The sequence below is a fragment of the Crocuta crocuta genome, unplaced genomic scaffold, assembly GCF_008692635.1.
Source record: "Crocuta crocuta isolate KB4526 unplaced genomic scaffold, BGI_CrCroc_1.0 scaffold330, whole genome shotgun sequence".
In the NCBI taxonomy this organism is placed as follows: domain Eukaryota; kingdom Metazoa; phylum Chordata; class Mammalia; order Carnivora; family Hyaenidae; genus Crocuta; species Crocuta crocuta.
This window is the reverse complement of record NW_027530521.1, coordinates 3,733,219-3,759,206: the sequence shown is the minus strand read 5'-3', so window position 1 is coordinate 3,759,206 and position 25,988 is coordinate 3,733,219. Positions and strand designations below refer to the sequence as shown.

Here is a 25,988-nt window from a genome sequence, read left to right as displayed (position 1 = left end):
GCTGATGCAAAGCTCCAGCACGGGGCCAAGCACTGTTTTATAACAAGCTGGCTCTGTGATTGTCACCTGCTGGGTATTCGCGAACCACCGATTCAGGGTACAAACACACACACATTGTGTGAGCTCGTCCCGGAGCTCCCCGTCTCCTCAGTGCTGCAGAGATGCAGAGGGTGGCAAGGGAGGTAGGGAGGCCCCGAGGTGGTAGGGAGTAGGGGCAGGCTGGTTGTTGGAACAGCAGGAAGAGTGAAGTCACCCTCAGGCCCCCGTGTTCTGGAATCCACATTCCTGGAACCAATGAGTGTATATTGAGTGGCTGATGTAGGTTCCCCAATGATGGTAATTTTTAAGCTTAAAACGTATGCACTTTCATGCTTTAGTCTGTGAAAAGCAAATTTCTTAGGTTCCAGCTCGTGGTCTTAAGAGCTGAAATCATTCGTGACTATTTATGTTTTGCCCAAAAAGCTGATAGGGATTACAACATTCAGAGCTTGGCAAAGTCCCGCTAGCTGGGCAGGAGGCGTTTTGTAGTGTGGGCAGTGATTGGGAAGAGCTCCATTTAGTCAAAGTAGAAATGGTGGTTAACTTTTAAGATGGTCTTATGAACTCAGTTGTTTCCATTTTTACGAATCGCTTTTCTGCAACACCAGTGAGTAGGATGGGACCATTTCATATGTTGGGACTTTGACACGTGGTGTGCCAAAGTAGCCCAGTGCAGTGTGGGGGGCCTCCGACACGTGATGCCACCGCACGTGGCTCTGCCCTCCCTACACGGTATCTAGGCATTGGATGGGGCAGGTTTGTTTGGTGAGGATCTTAAGTTGTGATCTACGGCGGAAGTGTGTCTTTTCAGTTGAGGACTAAGAATTTTCTATCAGTCAGCGATGCTTATCGGCTGCTTCATGTACGTGTTGCTGTGTGACAAACCAGCCCAAGCCGTAGAGGCTTGAACAACAATAACAGCCACACACTTGCTCCGGACTCTGCAGTCTGTGCAGAGCTTGCTGGGGTCGGTGCATGTCTGTTGCACAGCTGCCCCTGTGCCTCCCTGCAGTGGCCTTCAGCTGGGAGCCCAGCTTCCTTTGCGGCCTGGCAGCTGGGTTCCCAGAGGACAAGAGCGGCCGCTGAGAGCCTCTTAGGGCCTGAGTTCAGAAGCCCTGGAATGCCAGTTCTGCCGCATTCTCTTGGTTAGAGCAAGCCACGGGGCGAGCCCCGATTCAGGGGGAAGGGACATAGATTCTGCCTTTGATTAGAACAGTGGCATGCATTCTCAAAGATGTAAAGGGTTGCTGGCATCCGGCTTTGGAAGTTGCTCTGCCACGTTGACCGTTCTTTCCCTCCCTCCCTGTCTCCCTGTGCTTTTCTTCCTTCCTTCCATCTGAGTGTGTCATGTGTCACCTTCATTGTGAAGCACAAACGTGTGTTTCATTAAAAGGTTAAAGAGTAATCTTTTCTTCTCTAACAACCCCTGGCACTTCACTGATACTTTCCTAGTGATCCTTTTACCTTTTGCATTTTGGTAGAATTTTGTCTTCCCTCCCTCGGTGGAGTATCCGTTCCCGTGAGGTGGGGCCTCCGCTTTCCTCCTCGTTTCTTGCAGTGTGTGGTTGCAGTGTGTGGCAGGGGCTCGCTCACCTGGGGCTGACCAACTAAGTGAATGAAAGCAGAGTTTAGAATAACCAGGAGTCTGTTTGTCCAGATGAAGCATCAGTTCCTGTTAGGCAAGTGTGATCAAAACAAACCTGCTCTCTAGCTCTTCTACTTTTCATTTTTCTTCCTTGGTCAGAGTCCTACTTCCGAGGCCCCACACATTTACCACTTATGCTTTCCTTGCATCTGTATTTATAGGATACAGTTCTAGTTTTATATTTATCAATATTTATGTTGAGTATGTATACTACTCAATATGTCATATAGCATATGTTTAATGCACAAATATATATTTGTATGTGTTTATGAGAAAGATCAAAAATCCCTTTGTATTATTTCATCAAATCACTTAAGGAAAGAAATAGGTATACTAAGAGTCAAGAGCCCTCTCAAGGGCCATTTGCCACCCTAAAGACTTGGTTTTTCTCGTTTCTGCCCCTCGACCTAGGAGTGCGAGGAAGAGGCTGTCTGTGTCATTATGTGCGCGTCGGTCAAGTACAACATCCGGGGTCCTGCCCTCATCCCGAGAATGAAGACCAAGCACCGAATCTACTACATCACCCTCTTCTCCATTGTCCTCCTGGGCCTCATCGCCACTGGCATGTTTCAGTTCTGGCCCCATTCCATCGAGTCCTCCAGCGACTGGAGTGTAGAGAAGCGCAGCGTCCGTGACGTGCCGGTGGTCAGACTGCCCGCCGACAGCCCCGTCCCCGAGCGGGGTGACCTCAGCTGCAGGATGCACACATGCTTTGATGTCTACCGCTGTGGCTTCAACCCGAAGAACAAAATCAAGGTGTATATCTACTCTCTGAAAAAGTACGTGGATGACTTCGGGGTCCCCGTGAGCAGCACCATCTCCCGGGAGTATAATGAACTGCTCACGGCCATCTCCGACAGCGACTACTACACTGATGACATCAGCCGGGCCTGCCTGTTCGTCCCGTCCATCGACGTCCTCAACCAGAACACGCTCCGCATTAAGGAGACGGCACAAGCCCTGGCCCAGCTCTCTAGGTAGTTGGTGCTTTTATAGCCGGGAGCTGTCCTTTGGGGAGCTGAAGGGAATGTGGGGAGAGGGAGTGGTTCTTCTCCTGATCTGGCTCCGGCTGCTGTTGCTTCCTTGTGGGAGGGCATGTGTGCGAGGGACTGACCTGTAGCACGAGGCCAGTGCCCTAAGCACCCGGCCTCTGTACCAGCAACGAGCCATTTGCCGTCGGCACTATTGCTGGGGGCTCTGAGCATCCCAGAGTTTAGAATCTAAGGGTGGCTCATCTTCCCATGCCTTTCCCTTTATATTTAAGTGTTCCTCCCCCCCCCACCCCATTACATACACAATCATGTTCAGTGTAAGAAGTCTGAAAACACACGTAAGCAAGGAGGATGTAAGGTTTGTTCCATGCTGCTGCTGTGATGTTACATCCCAGTCACTCTTTTTTTTTTTTTTTTTTTTTTTTTTTTTTNCTGTCACTCTTTTTTTTTTTTTTTTTTTTTATGTTTTATTTATTTTTTGAGAGAGAGAGAGTACGAGCAGGGCAGGGGCAGAGAGAGAGGGGGACAGAGGATTCGAAGCGGGCTCTACACTGACAGGCTGACAGTAGCGAGCCTGATGCGGGGCTCAAACTCACAAACCATGAGATCATGACCTGAGCTGAAGTCAGATGCTCAACCAACTGAGCCACCCAGGCTCCCCTTCCAGTCACTTTTGTATAAAAAATGAATACATGTGCATGTATATGTACATTTTTTTTTGTATGAAACATATGCATATGTGCATATACGTGTTGTCAGGGGATTACACAGTATATATTCTTGTGCTGCCTTTTCCCCAAATATGTTATGAATCTGATTCCAAATAATTTCATATTCTTTTGCTATATAATTTTAAGAGTTGTATAGCATTCCATTTTACACATGTTCCATGCTGTATTTACACCAGCCTTCTATATTTGATATACTTTTTTCCTTAACCAGATGGTGAACATTGAGATCGTTTTCAGGTTCTCACGGTCATGGGCACTTCTGTAGTGGGCAGACTTGAAGTACACATCCGCCCACCGTTTTCTTCTGAGGAACCAGGCTGGTGTGTGACGTCCTCTTGGGATTTCTAGGAATTCACTTTGCACACCCGAGAAGTGGCCCTGTTTTGGGCTGGGAGTACTTACTGCTTGTCATCCAGGAACTGACGCTTGGTTTTGTTTCTTGGGAGCTGACATGTGAATTCCCTATGTGTGTAATTTTTTAATAGGTGGGATCGAGGTACAAACCACCTGCTGTTCAACATGTTGCCTGGAGGTCCCCCCGATTATAACACGGCGCTGGATGTCCCCAGAGACAGGTAGGTGTGTTTGGGGTGTCCCTGTGGTGGGTTTCTGACGGTCAAGGAAATGCAACACCCTTTCCTTCATGTGAAGTCATATTTCTAACCCTAGTGGGACAGACTGTGTCATCAGAATTGTTGGCCAAAATAAAAAAACTGTCCTAGGCATTTACCTACTCAAGACCTAGATGTAGTGAGACCCGACCTACTTAAACCTGTTGTGGAGAACCGGCCAGGACTTCCTTTGTAGCATTGCATTTTAGTTTATTGTTTTAAAATTTTTTTAAGTTTATTTATTTATTTTGAGAGAGAGAGGGCGTGCGCACTCACATGAATGGGGGAGGGGCAGAGAGAAGGAGAGACAGAATCCCAAGCAGGCTCCACACCACCAGCACAGAGCCCGATGTGGGGCCCAAACCTACGAACTGTGAGATCATGACCTGAGCCGAGATCAAGAGGCTTAACTGACTGCCCCACCCAGGCGCCCCTGTAGTATCACATTTTAAAAAGCTGTCTTTTTATCTCAGTCTGACTTATAGTGTCCGTAGTGCAGTGCCTCCACGCCCAACGTCCGGTTCATGATTGGCTTGTGTGTGCTCTGTCTGAATTTGGGAGCATTTGCCAAAAGGGGAACCACAGCTCACTGCGGAAGGGGGTGTAGAAGTGTGAAAGTGACACCCACAGCCTGTCACCTCAGAGGGACGAGGTGGGGGCAGCCTGGTTGTCATTTACTCTATGTTGCCTGAGTCAGTGGGTTCTTCCTTCCTTCCTTCCTCCCCTCCTCGCCCCCATGTAACCTTTCTTTCTAATGTAACCTTCCTGACAGCACGTGTGGTATGGGGTGGCTGGGATTGCAGGATCGTGATTCTCACTTACTGTACTCACCAGCCCTTTCATACACTGGCCAAACCCCTTGGGCTGGGAGGTTCCTGGGAGGCTTGGGAATGGGGTGCCCCTTGGCCTTCCTCTCCTAGTACTTGATTCGGGGCTTTGAGGAGAGCAGAAAGGTGAGGCCCAGCATAGGGCTCCCGGGCAGTGCTCAAGGTACAGGATTGTTGTAAGTTTACGTAAAACTCACTTAAAAGTAATTTCATTATGGTTGATGTTTAATTTTAATTCTTAAAATCATTGTTACCGGCAAAGGTTAGAGAATAACCCGAGGCCAGCTTCCTAGAGGCTGACACTGTTGTCATTTATGAAAATCTGCGCTTGGTACTACTTTTCCCTGAAGATTAAGCCCAGGCTCTCCTCACTTTACGTGGTTGTGTAGGGCCAGTGTTGTGTGTCTGCAAATACTGTGGCCCCAGAAGAGACCTGCTCGCCAGGACCACTCTTTACCTTTGGCATAGAAACCGTTTTGGTCGCTAGAGGGCAGTCAGGCCCCACACATTCGGTACAAACCAGCTGAACTCAAGGTGAGCCTTGGGGACAGCCCTCAGCTGCAGCCAGACCGGAGTGGGCCACTGTTATGGATTTGGTTGCTCCGGAAAAGTGAAATACTTTAAGGAACAGAGAAGGGAAGGGAAAGCTGTTAGGAATGCAGTGTCTCCACCAGCTGTTCTGGGTTTATTTTGAGAAGGATTTGTTTCTGTTTGGGACATTTCACTTTTTGCTGACGTCTTGGTATATGTATTTGCATGGGAAAGAATTTTATTTTTATCAAGTGCATATGTGAAATGGGGTTTCATTTCTCTGCAGGAGAGTGTCAAGTGGTCAGGAAGAAGTTTAAGTTCCTGCTAGCGCTTAGGTGTTAAGGATCAGGAAGGTTAAATCTTTTTCCCCATGTGTGTATTTTTGTAAGTGATTGTAGGCAGTCCTATAGCAGGTAATGAATCACTGCGTAGTCTTCCTTTATCTCTGCACATGGGAAATTTCATTTTGAAACCTAGGTAGTCTTCTGGTTGGAAGGAATGGCAGATTTTTGTTGGTTTTTCTTATCATTTGTCCTTGCTTCTGGATTCAGAGGAGGCACGAGCCATGAATACACCTGGTTTGAGCAGGAGCTACGTGCCAGGTTTTTTGGAAATTAGGCAGCTAGATTAGACTGTTTCTTAGGGCCTCCTGAAGTCTAAGGTTGTAGATGTGATTACTTGAGAGTTGACTCGGGGAAATGCACGGACCAGGACAGACGGAAATGTCTGTTCCACATATAATCTTTTGTGCTGTTTAAATCTTTCTTTATTTCTCTTTCAATTTTTAAAAATTCTACACATGATATACCTGATAACGTGTACTTTCTTTGTACAAGATTGAAACAATATGCAAGTATATAAAGAGTAAAATATAAAAATATGCTTTCAAACCCTCCTCTGTTTTCACTCCCTTACTGAAAGATAATTAAGTACTATGTATGCCTTCTCCTATGGGTTTATACATAAACATGTATATGTGTGTATGTGTGTGTATATATGTGTGTATATGTATATGCACACACATGTACACATCTATATACACATCTATGTAAAAATATGTGTGCATATATATATATGCACGTACATCCATTTTTAAAGTTTTCTTTATTTTTTGAGAGAGAGAGAGAGAGCGAGCTAGAGGGAGAGAGAGAGAGAATTCCAAGCAGGCTCCACACTATCAGCATGGAGTCCAAAGTGAGGCTCGAACCTACCAACCGAACTGTGAGATCATGACCTGGGCTGAAATCAAGAGACAGTGGCTTAACTGATGGTGGTACCCAGGTGCCTCCATATACACTCATTTTATTTTAAGTGGGAGCAAATTATACCTCTTCAACGTCTTACTTTACCAATCTTTGTATTGTCATATATATTCTGTAATATTATTACTACCTTGGATTTTTATAATCATTTCTTTGCACACATCTCTCACAGATTTCCACTTTGTGTGAGTTTTATTTAGCCTGTTATGAAACGTTTCAAACCTTTATAAAAGGAGCGACTTTGAGGCACGTGGGTGGCTCAGGTCATGAGCCAGGTCGTGGGATTGAGCCCTGTGTATAGCTCCACACTGAGTGTGGGGCCTGCTTAAGATCCTCTCCCCCCTCCTTCCTCTGCCCCTCCCCCTGGCTTGGGCTTTCTCTCTCTCTCTCTCTCTAAAAATATAAATATAAAAAATAAATAAAAGAAGAGACTAGCACAGTGAGCCCACGTGCCCCGCCCAGCTTCAGCAGTCGTTACCTTGAGGCTGGTCTTAACTCCTGTCCCTGCCCCACTTGCTTATTTAGAAGCAAATCCCAGACATTATATCATTATATCTGTAAATATTTCCATTTGAATCTCTGCATGATAAGGGGTTTAAAAATATATAACTACAGTACTGTTTCTGCACCTAAAAAATTAATAAGAATCTAATATCACCAGATATCTAGCCACTGTTCAGATGTTCTTGTCGCATATATTTTTTCAGTTTGTTTGATTCAGTAAACAAGGGTGACTAATAGAATTGGTCAGTTTTTTTTGGGGGGGTGAAATTTGAGGCTTTATATTTGAGGAATTTGCAGGCCTGATTACACGCAAAGGTTGACCTTGCAGATGAACTGTGTTTAGGCCCTGTGGACATTCAGGTAGGCGGAGAGCTGGGGGGACATCTGAGGACATCTGAGAGCAGGGACAGTGGAGTGCATGAGACCGTGCGGGGGGACTCTGTGGCGGAGGAGCTGTCTGAGCCTCAGAAAGGCCTGCCGTGTGCTGACAGAGCTGGAGTTCGCTGTCGGTGACATTGCACTTGGCCTGGCGTGAGTCTAAGCATCGGGTTCATACTTTTTTAGCTGCAAGTCTTCTCTCACTCTCTGGCAGGGCAGCTTTGGAACTGGTCTCTGGTTTTAGGGATATATAATGAGAAAACAGAATGTGCTTTTCAGAAATGCACTTTTCGCTCAATGTAAAACACATGTTCTGTAAAGCAAGGGAAGCTTACTGTGTTGTGTCCATTATAATATTACGGAGTCCTTGGCAGAAGACAATAGAGGGACCTGAAGTCTAATCAGTAGCAGGGCTGGGGCGAGGTCAGTTTGACTAACTGCAGTCCTGGCTCTTGCTGAGGTCCCACGCGGAGATCTTGGGTGTATGACCTGTGTGACATAAGCTGTGCTTCAGATGGCATGCTTTCCTCCTAGCTGTGCCTCGCCCCCACCCCACTCTCCCGGAGCAACAGTTGGGGCCCCAGGGACAGAACTACAGTGAAAGATGGTGTGATACATACCTGCTTCCTTCCTTGCCACGTACACAGTCCCCTCCTCTGGGGCTGTGGGTATAATTACCTGATCGCCTACCACCCTGTCTTCCCTGCACCGCCTGGTGCCTCTCTATTGGATCCACGTTTGTTTCTCTGTACGTAGGTCACGGGGCCCCATACAGTCTGCTTACTGTCACAGAACCGGCCCACATTCATGTTGGATGGATTCATTGCTGGATGCTAATCAGGGAATATAAGACCGTATGCGGGTAGTAAGGATAGTCATTAAGTTTGACAGAGTAGACTGGCAGCTGGAGAGGTTTGTAGCCTGCACATTACCTCACTAACCAATTCTTGGTTTCATAAAGCTTAAACAAACAGATTGGGATTTCCAGGGGTGGTTGGAAAATCTTTGAACTTAAACTGGTCATGTTAGAAGGGAATGTAGGTTGTCATCAGGGTGGGGAAAGGATTGGTAGCAATCAGTATGGCAAAAAATGTGGTTTCTCAGTTTGGAAATTTTGGCTCAGACTGTGCAGTGTGTGGAACTGGCAAAAACTTGGCCCCAGTAAATGATTTTGATGGGTTTGGGGCCCCAGGGACAGAATAACAGTAAAAGTTGGTGTGATATACACCTGCTTCCTTTCTCTGATGAAGTGTCACTGTACTACTTGCTGGATCCAATTAAAGCAGTATGTTCACAGCTTTCTAATTAAGGAGAATAAAAGCTAGTCCATGCAAACTGCCAGAGAAGAGTAAAGGTCGTCCTGGATTCTTGCCTCCTGAATGGGGACCAAGTGGCTGGAATGGACGGTGAGGGCTAGGGGAGGCCATGTGAGCCACACGCAGCTCGGCCAACACCAGAAGCCCCGCCTGGGGCAGCAGTTGCACAGAGGCTGGGGCCCATGCAGCGTGGGACGGGACACTTGGCTGTCACTGCTGCTTTCTGTGCTCACTGGGCCAGAGGGTGGATAAGTGACTGCCCCAGACAGTCTTTCCATGCAGACCTGTTGTGTATTCCTGCTGCTGTGAGTGTTGTGAGTGACTCTGGGGAGAGGTGAACGGGATCTGAATAGGGTAGCAGAGGGACTCTTCGTAGGGTGTCCTCTGGGCTGTGATATGTTTTACAAAATGGCAAATACGGAAAGACTACTTAGGACCCCAGAAGAAGGCTGATAATGCAGGGATAGAATGCAGCTGCTTGCGGGAGATGTGAGTGTAAAACACGTAGTGCTGTGTCTTTATAGAAAAGTGAGTCAGTAAACAGGTGTTTGTTGATATGATTATTAAGACTCAATTCTCCTTCCCACAGAGCTTGTCAGAATGAAGACCTTCCTTTCTCGTTGTTTGACAAAATCCTTTCCTTTCAGGGCTCTATTGGCTGGTGGTGGCTTTTCTACGTGGACTTACCGGCAGGGCTATGATGTCAGCATTCCCGTCTACAGTCCGCTGTCAGCTGAGGTGGACCTTCCAGAGAAAGGACCGGGGTAAGGTGCATTCAGCTCAGCCCGCTGTGCTGGGAGATGCCGACGAGGTTCAGCGTGGCGGGAGTCACAGCAACGGAAGCCTCAGTTACGCACCAGGGTCTTGGAGTCTCCATCTTTCCCACCCCACCCAGGCCTGCTTTTCCTCCACTTTTTTCTAGCTCAGTGAATGCACAGTGCCGTCTACCCGGCTTTCCAATCTGGCATCTCTGTCATGTCCTTGACTCCTTCCCCTCCCGTACCTCCTATGCCAGAGGAGTAAGCTCTGTTGATGCCCCTCCTAAATATTTCTTAGCCCTCCCCTATTTCTCCATCTGCTCTGCCCCCACCGCACACCAGGTTACCGCCATCGCTCCGTGGATTGTGGAAACGGGCCCCCGTTTGCTCTCCCTGCCTCTAGTCTTGCTGCCCCTACAGCCTGATTGTTGACTTCCCGGTTCCCTTCCCATAAAGCCCAGGCCCCTTACAAAGTCTTTCAACGCCCTCTGGCACGTGGCTCTTTCATCTCTAGGTGGGTCCCCTTTTGGTTCTTTTCTTAGGGTGAGCTTTGCTCTCTCAGCCTGGGCTGCATATATTCTCCACTGTCTGGAAGTTCTTTTCCTTATTTTCATCAGACTGACCTGCTTCTCCTCTGGGCTTCACTCAAGTGCCCCTCATGATACGGGCACTTTCCTAGGCCCTGGGACGGCTTCTCTGCCCTGCGCCCCGAGAGCGGCAGTGCGCCACCCGGGAGGCCGCGTTGTCACGGCTTGCTTGCGGCCCCTCCGCTTGCGAGTTTGGATTTTGCAAGTGTGGCGAAGCTGTTGCCAGATCTGTTTTTTTAACAGCCAAGTTCGCTGTGCTGGCACACAATTGGCTCGCGTTGCTGACCTGTGAGTGAGTAGATGGAAAGAGCTGATGGCATGGGTGTGCAGGGCATTTGGTCTAGGCTTTTTTGAGATTGTGTATTTAAAATTGTGCAAAGTCACAGTGAGAATCTCATTAAGCTTTAAACAAATATGATAATAGTAGTGTTCTTGTGTGGCAAGTGCTCAGGTATGAAAGCGACGGGTTTGTATGTTGCCACACAAGAAATCTCGTACAGGGGAGGTTTAAAACCCACACCATAGCATTTGGTTGCAGAAACGAGTCTTTGAGGAAATAGTTTGCAAACCATCTCAGACTTCCCCCTAAAAGTCATTATGGATTCTCCTGTGTATGTGTGTCCTACTGTGTGGCCTGGGGATCAAATTCTGGAACTTTCTTTAGACAGCAAATTTTGTTATTTAGACAAGATCGAAACATTGTCTATCCTTAGGCAAGTGCAAAGAAAGACTAAATAGTTCATGAACTTACTGCCTAGATCAGCTTTCTGGATTTTTCTGTTAGTGATTCCTGGAATTGACTCTTTGTTTTGTGATTTTTTAAATTGAGATGTAATTCAATTACCGTAAAGTTCACTCTTAAAGAATATACTTCAGTGGGGTTTTTTAATTAAAAAAAATTTTTTTAATGTTTTATTTCTGAGAGAGAAGGAGAGACAGCGTGAGCAGGGGAGGGTCAGAGAGAGAGGGAGACACAGAATCCGAAACAGGCTCCAGGCTCTGAGCTGGCTGTCAGCACAGACCCTGACGCGGGGCTCAAACCCACGAACCGTGAGATCATGACCTAAGTCAAAGTCAGACGCTCAACCGACTGAACCACCCAGGTGCCCCTTCAGTGGGTTTTTTTAAAAAATGAGATATAGTGGACACATAATGGTGTGTAAGTTTAAGGTGTATAACTGCTGATTTGATACAGTTTGGTGGTTTTTAGTGTGTTCACAAATTTGTACAACTGTCGTCACTACTGTCTCATTTCAGAACATTTCATCACCCCCCCAAAGTAAACCCCATACCTGTTAGTAGTCACTTTCTGTCCCTGCCTTCAGACTTCACACCTGCTATCCCAGCAGCCCCACTCAGCTGCTTTTCCTTCTCTGTGGATTTGCCCATTTCGGACATTTCCTAAAGATAGAGTCATATAATGTGTGGCTTTTGTGTCTCTTTTCCCTTATCATACGCTTTCATCTTTTATCCATTTCATAGCATGGAATCAGCACTTCATTCCTTTTTTGGCTGAATACGGTTTCATCAGATGGCTGTACCTCATTTTGTTTATCCTTTTATAAGCTGATGGACATTTGGGTTATTTCCATCTTTTAGCTATTCTTAATAATGCTGCCATCAATATGTGTAGACAAGGTGGGTTTTTTTTTTTTTAAATTTTTAATGTTTATTTTTGAGAGAGTGTGAGCTGCAGAGGGGGAGACACAGAATCCGAAGCAGGCTCCAGGCTCTGCACTGTCAGCACAGAGCCCAATGCGGGGCTCGAACTCACGATCTGTGAGATCATGACCTGAGCGCAAGTTGGATGCTTAACTGACTGAACCACCCAGAAGTCGTGGACATTGAAAGACTCTTAGCAGTATTTATCATTAAATGAGCAAAAATATGCTTATACTAACTTTTTTGTATCATCATCAAGATAAAAATACAAAATCTTACAGAGGATTTGTAGACTGGAGAGAAGTATACAGTTGGTGCTGTGTTTTGAGACTAGATTCCTGTGATGAGGAAGTGTGATCTGTGTGAATCCAGCTGGTACCTGTTGGGGCAGTACAAGGTTCTGTCCTGTATCTAAGATCCTAATTTGGCTTATTTATGTAGCACTAGGTGTGATAGATACTAACATAATATAAATATATTATGATAGATATTATGAAACTATAATGGTGGAGAAAAGTCCACTGAACTTAGAAAAAAGATTTAACTTCTCCTCTGCTTCTGTCAACATTTAAACTTAAATCAGCTGTGTGATTTTTGAGAGTTGATTTTGAACCCTCACCACCCCCCACCCCAAGTTATTCTGGAAACTGCTCAATTCAGTTCACTTCAGTTCTCATCAAACCCCTATTGAAGGCCTGTCGGAACCANGGGGTTGATTTTGTCTCCCCAGGGATATTGGCAATCTGTGGGGCCTTTTTGACTGTGGTGACTGAGGAGTGTGTCTTGACCACGTACAATTTCGATGATTTGCCAAGAGAGCTCAGGACTCAGTATATAGTCACACTTGTGGCTGTGACTGTAGCAGAGGGAGACAGAGCATAGGCAGCAAAGGGAGAAGGGACATGGAGTGAAGTCTGAGGAAACCAGGTGCAGGTATCAAAGGTCCTGTCCCGTTGGCATCACACCGTCACACGGGATGGACAAGTGGTGATAGTAGGCGTGAAATGTCGCTTACCAGGGACTTGTTACAGACTCTCCGTGCCCCCAGTTTTCATTGGGAGCTAATCACATGCAGTCTCTGCTTGACATGTGCCCCCGTTTCAGATTTCCAGAAGGAAAGCAGGTGTCCGACAGAAGCCATGTTGTTTGTACAGTTTGGGCCAGTGAGCCACTCCCATCAGCTCTGGGGAGTGTGGGAACTCTCCCAAAGTCAGAGTTCCAGGACGCCAGCCAAGGGCCAGCCTTTCGAAGGGGAGCAGTCAGACCTGCTGTGTGGACTCTGTTCTGCACCGGGTGCTCCTGGCATCCAGTGGGTGGAGGCTGGGGAGCCTCTAAACCTTTGCAGTGCAAACCATGCAGCAGAGACTTCCGGGCCCAGACGGCAGCTGTCTGCGGCAGAGAAGTCTGGGCGAGGCCAAGATGAGTGGCTGGGGACCGGGTCTGTCCAGTCGGGTGGCTGCCTCCCGGGCTCTCTTTCTTAAGACTGCTTGAAGCCTACTCTTTTTATTCTCTAATCTCTCTAGTGGGTGACCCAGCTCTCTTCCAGTGGTTAAGCCTCTTCCTTCCCTCCAGATATGACCTAGGGGGGAAAACCTACCGAAAAGAAAAGATTTAGGAAAAACAAAGGAGAACGAGCCACCTCTGAAGAGTAAAGATTATTTTCAGGCAGTTACTTTCAGAGGTTTAAGCTGCTGGTGGTGGTGATTTTCTCAGTAACTCCATCTCCCTAGTTTTTATGTATATCAAGACTGAAATTGAAATCTTTAACTAGATCACTTAAGGTGTCAGCCTGTGAACTTGTGCACTCAGGAGGTAGGTGGAGGCAGAGTAGATGTTCGAGGAGGGGAGGAAAGCTGACGGCTGTGGGGGGCATGGTCCTCCCCCTGCTGGCCAGTGGTGGATTTCTGCAACACAGCCGGACTCACACTGCCCTTCTCTCCAGCTTGCAGTCCCCTTCTCTCTGAAAGAAAAGAAAAGAAGAAACAGAGGGCAACATCAGGCTCCAGACTCAGCAGCCTTTCTGGGGATGCAGGAGGAGGCAGGGTGGGTGACCTCACGGCCTTTCCGGGGACCCCGGAGGAGGCAGGGTGGGTGACCTCACGGCCGTGCTTTGGCTTCCCTGCTCTCTGTGAGAGCTGCTATTTCAGGGACTTCCCACATCTCTTGAGGGCGACACAGAGTAGTGAGAGCTTTGTTTTTATTTTTGTTTTAAATCCCTCTCAATATTTTTTCAATGGGAAGCTGAGGATTGTTGCTATTGATAGCTTCTTCTCACAGCTGTGCTGGTCTCAGCTGGAATTCTTGTCATTTTCTCTCTAAAAGGAACTAAATTGGGAGTTTACAACTGTTACTATTGAGGGAGACTTCAAGTTCTCAGCATGATTTTACTTAAACTTAGATTTCAGCACTGCTGGGAGGAAACATGAAAGTCATAGCTAGTAATTCTAGTCCTTAAAAGAAAAACAAATCCACCTTAACGTTTTGTTTGCTCAAAACTAAAATGGGCGCGCACTCCAGCAGCCATCTGTCGGGTCAGGGAGAGCCGGCCGGCAAGCAGAGGGAACGTTTTTAGACTCTGTGCACATCTGCACATTTATGTTGAAAATGCAGTAATGGTAGAGTAGGGGTCCAGTGATCCTGGTGACCGACTGTCTAAAATAGACTTCGTTTCTCAACAGTGAAATCTCAGCCAGAGTCCTCTACCCAGGAGCTTCTTTGAGCACCATACACGCATGTCTGTATTTTACATAGGTGGACAGTCTCTATTTTATCTACATGCATTCTATCAGCATCTCCAGTTCCACCCAGCACCGCACAAGTGTTCTGGTTTTCTCTTTTTGCGTGTTTGTAACTCCGTTCTCTGCCAGTGAGAAATCTGGCTCCCATTATCCTCAGCACCTTCACGTATTTGATCAACCCTCTTCCGTGTGTGACAGAAGTTCTGTGCCGCCGCTGCCTCCATCACCGCACAGGTGCCCTCCTCAGTCCCGCTCGGACTCTGAGCCCCCCGTACTGGGCTCTTGCCGCCCCACAACTCTGGGATGATAGTACCATTGCTATCACCGTCCCCACAACGTGGCACCCTTTTCGGCCTGCCCAGGCTCTAACACTCCGTCCTGGGATTCCCACCTACCCTGCTAACCTCGCTTGTTCGCCGGCACTTGCTGGGTTGTCATGGCTGCCTTCTCCCCTGCCCCCAGTGCAGAAACTTGGTCACCTTGCAGGGGTCTCATACCCGCACTGAGCCACCTCCCAGCTCTTCCCTAAGTAGAAGCCTTCACCCCAGGAAGGCTCCAACGCTCCGTGTGGGCCGTTTCTGTCCCCACCCATGCCCTGCAGAAATAGAAACTATTTTCTCTCTAGAACTCCCAGCACTCTGTGCCCTTCTGCATGGGTGCCCTCGTGGGTGCCAGTGTGTCTCTTCTTACTCTAGCTGGCATAGAGCATGCCGGTTTTATGCCAGCCGCTCCACTTAAATAGAAAGTCTCTAGAAATATCCAACAAGTATCAGTGCCCAATGAGATCATCATAGAACCAGTGTCTTAGGAGCTGGAAAGACCTTTAAAGGCCATTTAGCCCCAACTTGATTGCATGGCTGCTTTCACTGTAACTTGATAATGAAAATTTTTCTGATTTGGAATTTAAAAAACCCAGTCTCTTTCATTTTCAGATAGTTTTAATTGTTAAGATAGTTTTAAACCCTGCTTATCTTGTGATTTTTGCCCATAAATCTTTCTCTTGTTTAAATAGACAAGTTCGATTACAGAAATAATTTCAAAGTAGATTGTATTCATTTCAAAATGATCTGCGAGTGCTCTAATATGTGATCTTTTCATCACAATATCATCCCTCTGAAAATTAATGCTTTTTAAAAAAAGCTTATTTATTTTGAGAAAGAGAGGGAGATGAGGGCAGGGGAGAGGCAGAGAGAGAGAGAATCCCAAGCAGGCTATGCACTGTCAGTGTGGAGCCTGATGTGGGGCTCAAACTCACACCCATGAGATCATGACATGAGCCGAAATCAAGAGTTGGATGCTTAACAGACTGAGGCAGCCAGACGCCCCTAAAAATTAATGCTTTTACAAAAGAAAAATTATTGAGGCTCAGGGCTGAAACTAGAATCCAAGAGTCTGTTTTAGTGTCTAGAAGGAATACTTTTAGCTATAAATATTCAGCATATTGTTCAATAAATTATAACAGGGGGAAGTTGCCCAGGATGAGAGGACCAAACTGTGCATTTGGTCCAAACTGACTTCCCCATGGTGCTATTCCATGTCTGTCTTATCTCCACTTACTTTTACCCTGGTTTCTGGGTCCGAACGACCATTGAGGACAGCTCTGTTAAATAGACCTTTCTATCTGCATTTGTGCTGTTAGGTACCAACTAGCCATGTATAGTCATTGACAATTTGAAATGTGGCTAGTGTGACTGAGGAACTGAATTTTACGTTTAATTTAAATGGCCTTGGGGCACCTGGGTATCTCAGTTGGTTAAGCAGCTGACTTTGGCTCAGGTCATGATCTCACAGTTTGTGAGTTCCAGCCCCATATTGGGCTCTGTGCTGACAGCTCAGAGCCTGGAGCCCGCTTCAGATTCGTGTCTCCCTCTCTTTCTCTCTGGCCTTCCCCTGCTCACACTCTGTGTGTGTGTCTCTCTCAAAAATAAACATTAAAAAAGATGTTTAAAATGGCCTCATGTGGCTAATTGCTTTTAGATAGTGAGGTTTTAGGAAATGTGTCAATCCTTTTCTTTGCTAACTGTGGCATGGGAAGTACCCTTTGCTTTTAGTTTAGCTGCTTAAAGAAATTACCAAAAGGGACGCCTGGGTGGCTCAGTCATTTGAGCGTCCAAATTCGGCCTAAGTCATGATCTCATGGTTCGTGAGTTCAAACCCCGCATTGGGTTCTGTGCTGACAGCTCAGAGCCTGGCGCCCGCTTCAGATTCTATGTCACCCTCTCTTTCTGCCCCTCCTCCGCTCATACTTTGTCTCTGTCAAATAAATAAATAAAAATAAATGTTAAAAAAAATTACCAAAAGAAATGGTTCTGAGGATTTGAAAGCAGTCTGGCCGTGGTATATGCGTTGCTCTGTTTTCTGGATTTATTTAGCCAATCTGGCAGTGGCGTGCCCCTTCTCCACTCATTGCTCTGTGTGTTCGGGACCTGAAGCTCAGTGCTGGGTAGAACATGATGGTTTTTTCAGTTAGAGGATGGTTGTTCTTTGTGGGTTAGGTGTTCTCTAGCTAGAACCTCCAAGTACGTCTGAGAAACTAGAGAAACAAAAAAACAATTACCCTTCCTTTCTCCCAAAGCAACTAAAAAAAGAAAGAGAGACAGAGAGATGGGGTCACAGAGTATAGGTTTTGGTCCTTTCTTACATGCAGACTCATATCAGCTTGCCTGGTGGCATCACCTGTGAGATGTCCTGACCAGTGGGAGGTCCCCTGGTGTAGACCATTGCGGGTAGATTCATGTGAGTACTGCCTCTAGGTTTGATGGGGGCTTCGATTCTCCTGGAACCTGCTTTATAGTATTTATGTGTTTGATGGTGATCACTGGCGGCCCCTCAACCTGTGTAGTATTTATCCTCTGGAACCTCTCTGTCCTGTGGGAATCTTCCTTCCAGGAGAGGATTACTTACCAGCTGGTCTTCCCCAAATCTCCCCCTTGACTTCTGGCTTCTGAACTTTGCATCCACGTTTTTGTCTCTTGTGGAGATCTAAATGGTACTAGACCCATGGAGATCCTTTCTTCTTTTTATACATCCTTGCTATCCAGATGTTAAGACTGGCTGCATACTTAGGTGAAGATGGTTTTTTCCACTTGTTCTCCACTACCAGTTCCGTCTGTGTCCAGGTGGCTGAGTGAGGCTGTCTTCCCTGCAGTGTCTCTGTAGCAGGAGGAAGCCATGCAGCACCCGGAAGCAGTCCTTCACCTCTTCCGGTTTTATAGCCACTGTTGCCCGCTGTTTGCCTCCCTTCCTATTTGAAGGATGCAGACAGCTTTTCGCTCTTTGTCAGATCAGAGACCTCAGGTATAGCTAATGATAATATGTTGATATTTCTTCCAAATAGTCAACCAGTCAGTCCCCCCCGCACCCGACCTCCCCCACATATCTGTGGTATGCTCTCCAAGCTTGGCATATTATAAGCATTCCCTCAAAACATGAAGAGCTTATCCCAAAAACAACGTTTAATGATTGCACAGTATTTCAGCACATGAATGAGTCATACCTTACATTCTAACAGGGTATAATATTGTAAATGTTCAGCAGTGCTACAGAGTATAATTTCCCAGAAAATCAAGGGGTGTGAAGACTGGCGAGGACACACTTACTGCCTAAGTTTAACATCAGAGTTCGTCTCACTTTGACCAACACACCAGCGACAGCGTTGCAGTCACCCTCTTTTCTCTGTCGCAGTCCCCGGCGGTACTTCCTCCTGTCCTCTCAGATGGCTGTCCACCCCGAGTACAGAGAAGACCTGGAGGCCCTCCAGGCCAGACACGGGGAGTCCGTGTTAGTCCTGGATAAGTGCACCAACCTCTCGGAGGGCGTCCTCTCGGTCCGCAAGCGCTGCCACAAGCACCAGGTCTTCGATTACCCCCAGGTGCTGCAGGTGAGTGGCGCTCGTCCCCTCCCGAGCCTCGGTAGAGGTCACTTTCACAAAGCAACATGCAGCCCGGCGCGGGAGGCTGGGTTCCTCGCGCGGCTGGGGGAATTACCAAGGGGAGAAGAACACATGGTGCTGCTCCTTACCTGACACACAGGCCTGCAGGCACGCCCGTGTGCAAGCACAGCCGCTTGGCCCTATGCGTGTCCCTCCTCCTTTTCAGTATTCATCATACTTGAGAATGGGAAATCTGACAGATTTACAAAGAAGCCACATGGACAAAGTGGGCACGTATGTTTTGCTTGTACCCTTGTATTCATAAGCCCGTCCAGGGAAATTTCCTTCTTTAAGGAGGCTGCTTGTATCCCCTGACGTGCTGGCCCACAAGGTCACAGTCAACTTTTGCTGGGAGTGGGAGGTTTTCATTTTTTGTTACTGTCTTGTCCATTGGTGTTTTGCCACCCTTGGCATGTCCTACTGGTAGTGTGTCCTTTCGTTAAGTCACGGGCCTGGCAGGACTTCCTCACACGCAGGCAGAGCGGTCCTTCGGGGGATGTTTTAAGCGTAAGCAGGATGCTTGACATTCCAAGGGCAGGGGGTCTAGGCAAGGAGAAAGTGAGTCCTGTTCACTGAAGTATTTAAAATAGTTCGAGGGGAAATAGCAAAGAGCTGGTGTGACCCTTTTTTTTTTTTTTTTTAAATCTCTGCAGAGACCTGGCTCATGCTGAGATTGTTAAAATACTTTCTCTCCAAAAGTGCTGCATGCATGTCCTGTGGAATGTCTGACCGATAGCAGTGGTGATGCGGGCGGGAGTGTTTCTAGTAACTTCGGTCCAGACAGGAGCAATGGCTGTCGGCACGCGTGTCCGCGTCGGATGCTGCCCCCTCGGGCAGCGAGCTGCCCACCAGCGCCTCTGGGCCTCAGGACGCGTTCTCTTCTCCGGCCCTTGCTGCTTCCTCACTTATCCCCGGACGGGTGTGGCATATTGAGTTTGTGTTTTTTTCTGGACTTTCCTTTACTCTAGCTATAAAGGTTAAACAGTGGGGTTTTTTGTTTTTGTTTTTGATTTTTTTTGCTTTTTATTTTTTCCCCCCCAAACGGGCAAACACTGGGAGAAACTGAGTGTTAGAGGTATAGAGTTGTTTCTTATTTTGGTTTACCTGTTGCAGCCGCTTGCTCTCCTGTATGTCTCTCATTTCCCGAAACATCCCCCACTTTGACTAGGCTTGAGGGTGTGAAGGGAGAAGACATTTTTTGATTTTGCTTTCTGTTTGGTTTATTGTTCTACAAGGAACCTGTTTGTCTTAGTGTGTTTTCAAAGGCATTGCATTCACAAAATGAATGTCTTCTGCGTGCAGAGCACACTGCTAGATGCTGTGCGGGGCAGAGAGATGAAAGGAGGGTTGGCGGCTTCCCTTGAGGACCCCGTAGAGCCCGGAATGCCCACACGGCGGAGTCCTGTGCCGAGGTGGGACTATGAGCCATGCTCCGTCGCCGTGCCGCAGTGGTTTGCAGTGCACGCTAGGGCTGCAGGGGGCCAGGCTGTGGGGGGTTGCGCTCTTGAGTGCCCTGAGGAAGACTTGGGCGTTGGTTCTGGACGTTTCAGACGCCGCCAGTGGAGGCAGTGATGTAGCACGGGAGCTTTGCAGCCAGTGCAGCTTTTCAGCTTCCACCGGGGTCAGCTGTTACCTTTTGGCGTTTTCCGTCAGGACGTCTCAGTGTTGCTTGGCTTCAGCCCTTGGGAGAACATCGTCCGCTGCAGTCAGAGTGAGCAGATCAGCGAAACTGGCTTGTAATCCCCTACCTCTGCTTGTGTCCCTGCAGGAGGCCACTTTCTGTGTGGTCCTTCGAGGTGCTCGGCTGGGCCAGGCGGGACTGAGTGACGTTTTACGCGCCGGCTGTGTCCCCGTTGTCATTGCGGACTCTTACGTTTTGCCTTTCTCCGAAGTTCTTGACTGGAAGAGGTGAGTGTTTCCTTCTGGCTCTGTGTGTAATGGATTTGGAGAGCCCCCTAAGTAACCGTCACACCTCGCTTTGAGAACTACTCCTTTAGAGTGTTTTGCTATATTTTCCATCAGGAGAGTTCGGCCTAGAGCAGGGGTTCGCAAATGAGGCCTTGGGGTCAAATATGGGAAGCTGCCAGGTTTTGTAAATACCGTTTTTATTGAAACACAGCCACACCCACTCATTTACATATTATCTACTGGTTGTTTTTGTGCTGCTGTGGCAGAGCTGAGTAGTTGCCACAGAGATTATACGGCCCACGAAGCATAAAATATTTACTTATCTAGCTTCTTTAAGACATTTAGTAGCCTTGGTCAAGAGCAGTGGCTCTCCACTATAACCGTAGTGCATGCTCACCTGAAGGGCTTTAGAAGATGCCTGGACCTCATCCTCAGTAGCGCTGTACTCGGAAGCTCCTCGGGTGAGTTTGTAGCCACAGGTGTGACCCCCTGCTCTTAGAGACCTCTGCATTTGCATCATGTGACTAGCTGGAGATGGAGTGTCTCCTCGTGGGTGGAAACCTGGAAGCATTCCCAGTGAACAGATGGACAGACGTAGGGTCCGCTTGGCTGTGGCTGCCGCTGCTGTAATGGACAGAAGGGCCCTCCGGTCTCATGCCGTTTCATTTCCCTAGGACTTTGGAGGTTAAAGGTTATTGAAAATTAGCTCCTCTTGTGTTTACTTCTCCAGCTTGACTGCCTCATACTTAATTGCTTTCCCCTCTCCCGACTGTTTTGATATTTCTATTCATGTCTGACCACCATAGGTAGGTATTAGAACAACGTAAGTAGCATTCATTCATGTGTGCATTCATTCATCTTGTACTTATTGGACAGTCTACTATGAATAATGCAGTCTCTGCTCTTAAGGAGGCTGGGATCTAGTGGGGAGGACAAACCGAGAATTCTCGTAGCATGTGACGTGTGCTGTGGCAGAGGCCTGCACCGGGGGCGGTGGAAGCCCTGAACAGAGTGGGAGCCCCACTCGGCCTGAGAGGGGACGCTGGTATTTCTTAGAGAAGGGCTGAGCCACGTCCCGTCCTTTTTGCGTCCTTGGAAACAGTTGTTGTCTGTTTGTCCTTTGTCTGCCCGGGGCTGTGTTAGGTGTGGGGATACAAGGGTGAGCAAGGTCAGACCTGGCCCCCTGGAAGGTCCTAGCCAAGTGGTGGAAGACAGACTGATAGACCAGCAGGGGCCAGCTACTGTGAGCAGACGCCCCCCGGGCTGGGGGGGATGCTAGGAGGCGGTGAGGCGGTGGCACACACCATTGCCGGCAGTGCAGTTGGTGAGGGCTCCGTGGAGGCAGTGACCCTGAGCTGAGTCTGGAAAGTTACTCCTGTGAGAATCCAGACTGGCTTGGGTAGTTGTAATTATGGCTAAGTGGTGGAAGGGGTCTGAATTTGGAGCCAGAAGGTCTGGGTTCAGATAACTATAGCTGGCTAACTTTGTGATCTTGCCAAATTTTTTTTTTTTGAGCCTCGGTTTTCCCATCTGTATGGTAGAAATCACAGACTGGCCTAGCAGATACTTACTAAGTGCCAGCCGTGTGTGCGGACCTGGTACCAGGTGCTCAGGGCGTGCTGGGGCCTGGAGCCGGGTGTGGGTCCTCCTCATGGATGAGGCTTGTTGAGGAGGGGGTTTCGCGTTTTCATAAGTTCATCTGTACAGCTGTAATGGCTGCCCTGCCAAATGCCATGATGGGTGGGTCATGGCCAAGCCGTCCCTCTCTCATCCATGCGCCTAACCTGCTGGCGAGTCCTGCCGGCTCTGTCCACACCACCTGCGCCTGCTCTTCCACTGTAGTGTGCGGTGGTCTCCAGCTGTTCTGTTCCCTGGAGTTTCTTCCGACGCTTTAGGCAGAAGGACCCCGTTGGAACTTAATCAGATCATGCCAGCTCTTCCTAAACCCTTCTTTCTAATGGCTCTCCCTCTCAGGAGAAGCCGAGCCCTCACAGTGGCCTGCAAGGCCCCGTGCACTCTGCTGAGCGCGCCCCTCCCCTGCTTGTCTCCTGGTTTCCTCCATCCTCTTCACTGAACCCTGGCCTCCGTGCTGGTGCTGGAGTGCCGCCAGCGGGCTGCCTCCCCAGGGCCTGCAGCTGCCAGCCCTTCTGCCTGGCCTGCTCTCCCTGGCTGTTCTCATGGCGCCCGGCCCCCATCTTCTTTGTCCAGCCTGGTCACTGTTGTGCCCCCAGGACCTGGCATGTGCTGGGGACTCCGTAAATACATGCTGAGTGAATGCCTGGATTTGAGTAGGTAGCTGAAGGACAGAAGTCCTCGTGGGTCCTAGTGGGCAGGCTCGAAAAGGGAGAGCATACCAGGCCGGAGGAAGTTCACAGCCACAGTCCCCGTGCGGGTAGAGAGCAGAGTTTGTTGACATGACCGAAAGGGCACCAGTGTGGCTGGAGCACACGGGTGGGGCGGAGGGGGTGTGAGAGGGTCGTCCCGAGGAAGGGAGGAGGAGGGGGAAGCCCTCACCAGAAGGAATGTGGGCAGAGGAGGGGGCGGGTGTTCATGTCCCTCTCGAAGGACTCAGGACATGTGCGGGCAAGTGCTTTGTGTGAAGGGCTGTGTGTATATCAGCTGTTTTGCTGCTGTCTCCAGGGCATCTGTGGTTGTGCCAGAAGAAAAGATGGCCGAAGTGTACAGTATTCTGCAGAGCATCCCCCAGAGACAGATTGAAGAGATGCAGCGGCAGGTAAGGGGCCCGGTGGCACGAGAGGGCGGCCCGCATGCCTGGGGTGCATGTCACCGCTGATGGGTGGTGGGGTGACATGGCCTCTGCCGTGTCAGCTGACCACGCTGATGCAGGGGAAGCAGACACAGGTGAGCTCCATCAAGTAGGGTTTGGAATAGTAACTGTCAGAGATTTGAAAACTCTCCTGACGTAAGCCTACCACGTTTTTAGGGCCGTAGCGTAGCAGTGTGCTCAGGATGCAAAGCTGGACCTTTCTGGGTGGTTGGGTTCACAGCACGTGATACTTGTCGTGACTAAGGCAGCTCTGGAAGTGGGGGCATTTCAGGGTGACGCTTTTGAGTAGCTGTTGACCAGGAGAATGTTGTCGCNTAGTTGGGCTGAAATGTCAAATGAGTTAAAAAACATTAAAAAGACTATCCCAAGTTGTTACAGTGCTTGCTTCTGTTTCTTTTCTTAATGGATTTTTAAGGTTTTTATTTTTGTCAAAATTATCTTTGTAGGAAATGCGCAGGAGAGAGGTTTGGAGGGCACTTGGCATCAAGTGTGTAACTGTTCCTGTGCCCTGTGATTTTGGTTTGGCAGCCCCTCCCTGGGCGGAGAGCCTGTATGTGACCTTGTCCAGGGAATGGGTGAGGCCGGGTGGTCACTTGCCAACAGGAGGGGCAGGGCCTGGGCTTCTGACTACTTTGTAAGTCCACGTTCAGTCTGTCCTTCTGCTTTTGGCTCCTCCTTGCCCCTCTTGGGGCTCTGTGGCAGCCGCCTCAGGTTTCCTCAGCTGGTGTTTCCCAGTGGCTCCTTGGGGCTGTGGGGCCGGCTGCCCTGTGTCGTTCTGCCCCTCAGCTTCTGCACTTTGTCGCTGTCATCTCATCTCCTGTTTCTTTATCTTGCAGTGACCATGCCTCTATTTTTAAAAATTTGTTTTATTTGTCATTTTTGGGTTTTCAGGAGGCAGTGAAAATTAGTGGATGTGCTGAGCCTGCCCTCGTCATTAAACCAAGGGGGTGGTGGCACCAGGCAGTAATTAGTCTGTGGGTGTCGACCTTGGACTGCCTGCGCCGGGTACGCACGGCTCTGCCCTTGGCCGGGGATTTGCCGTCTGTGGCCCTCAGTAGCCTCATCTGTAAAACACACTGGCATTCTGCTTGGAAAGCAAATCACAGCCATTTTAGCCTCTCCATAGTATTTTCACAGCCTGCTCATGTCCACTTTAAGTTTCCAGGCCTCTCAGTTGTTACTTAACTCCTGACCTCATCTGAGTTTAGTCAGGAAATCCACCCAGAGATCTCTAGATTCTTCATCTAAACCTCTGGTTCCTGTAACTTGTGTAGGAGAAAATGTTCCTTTTCAAGAAGAGTCCTGCTGTCTGAGCTCCTTGTGTTCCTTTTATCGCATCTGGATTTATTAACACAGCCAAGTAGAGAATCATCTGCCGAGTCAGATACCGTCTTATGATTCCAATCTGAGAAGGCCAAGTAAGCACCCCACACCATCATGTTGGGAAAGAGAATCATTTGGTTTTCAGAGCAGAGCTCCTGCGGCCAGCTTCTAGAACACCGTTGTTCCACAGAGCCTGGCTGAGGGACCACACGTCTGTGACCAGCACAGCAGCTCATTTCTGAGTCCAGGCTCAGACCCCTAGAACCGTGGAGGTGGAATGAATAGAGGTCATTTAAATAGGGTATTTCGAGGGGCCCCTGGGTGGCTCAGTTAAGCATCCGACTTCAGCTCAGGTCATGATCTCACGGTTCATGGGTTTGAGCCCCACATCAGGCTCTGTGCTGACCGCCAGCTCAGAGCCTGGAGCCTGTCTTTGGATTCTGTGTCTCCCTCTCTCTCTCTGACCCTCCCCTGTTCACACGGTCTCTGTCTCTCTCTCAAAAATAAATAAAAGACATTTAAAACATTTTAAAAAATAGGGTATTTCGAGGTTATTTGGGTTCAGAGAGATACTTGGAGTCAGGAGACTTGGCTATGAGCCCTGGCTCTGTCCCTATGAAGTGTATGACAGTGGTAAGTCACCAGGGCTCCCTGGGCTTTCATTTCCTCCTTTATGAAATGGTGGGGTTGTCTAGATCCTCTCCCATGTTCCATTCATCTGTTTAAAAACTCTGTGAACCTTTTGTCATTAGCAAGAATGTCACTGTCCTTGACAGCATTAATGGCCACGTGGCTGTCTCTTCTCTGCTGTTCGCCTCTGAGCCTGAGGACCAGTCACCTCCTGGGGTGGTGAGTGCCCCACATTGTGTAATTGGACAGAAAGGCGGTCTTGGCACTTTCTTGCCTCCCTTTCCGAGTCTTCCTTCTGCTTTCTCATGCCCTTCTTTGCTGCTTTCAGACTTTCTCAAGCACTCTACTTCACTTCTCTGTGTAGACCTGCTCCCCTTTCCCTAAATACCCTGTGTTCTAAAAGTGACCTCTTTCCTTCTCCCAATCCCAGCTCTCTAGATGGACTGATGTCACCTAGAAGTGAGATTAGTTGCTTTAGTAATTCGCAGACAAATAGATGGAAAGGAGGACCATGTTCAACTACTAGAGGCCAAGAGTACACCCTTTTCCCAAGTTGTGACATCAAAAGTGTCTCTAGACCTTGCTAACTGTCCCGTGGGGGCACCATTACTTTGCTTGGGAACCTCTGTTCTGTTGATGGTGATGATCTCATCTCAGATTAGAGAGCGTTCCTTTGCTCTGTAGACCCTTTGCAGAATATGCTTGTCATCCTATCCATACTGTCCATCAATTTACCCTGGCCTTGGCAGAGGTAGTTGAAAAAATAGCACATACTTACTTGGTTCTGGAAAGGTTTTATACAACTAGTGAATTTTCTTTAGGGGGTT

At 48.3% G+C, this 25,988-nt stretch overlaps 1 protein-coding gene across 1 annotated transcript in view; it reads left to right on the top strand.

The window, feature by feature from the left end:
* Window positions 1–25,988, top strand: part of EXT2 (exostosin glycosyltransferase 2) — a 134,170-nt gene that overhangs the window by 3,980 nt on the left and 104,202 nt on the right. Inside the window, exons 2-7 of the mRNA XM_077767460.1 lie at window positions 2,096–2,661; window positions 3,893–3,982; window positions 9,484–9,600; window positions 18,266–18,461; window positions 20,281–20,420; window positions 23,061–23,154. Coding sequence (XP_077623586.1) covers window positions 2,096–2,661; window positions 3,893–3,982; window positions 9,484–9,600; window positions 18,266–18,461; window positions 20,281–20,420; window positions 23,061–23,154 — 1,203 coding nt within the window. The remainder of the gene's footprint in view (window positions 1–2,095; window positions 2,662–3,892; window positions 3,983–9,483; window positions 9,601–18,265; window positions 18,462–20,280; window positions 20,421–23,060; window positions 23,155–25,988) is intronic.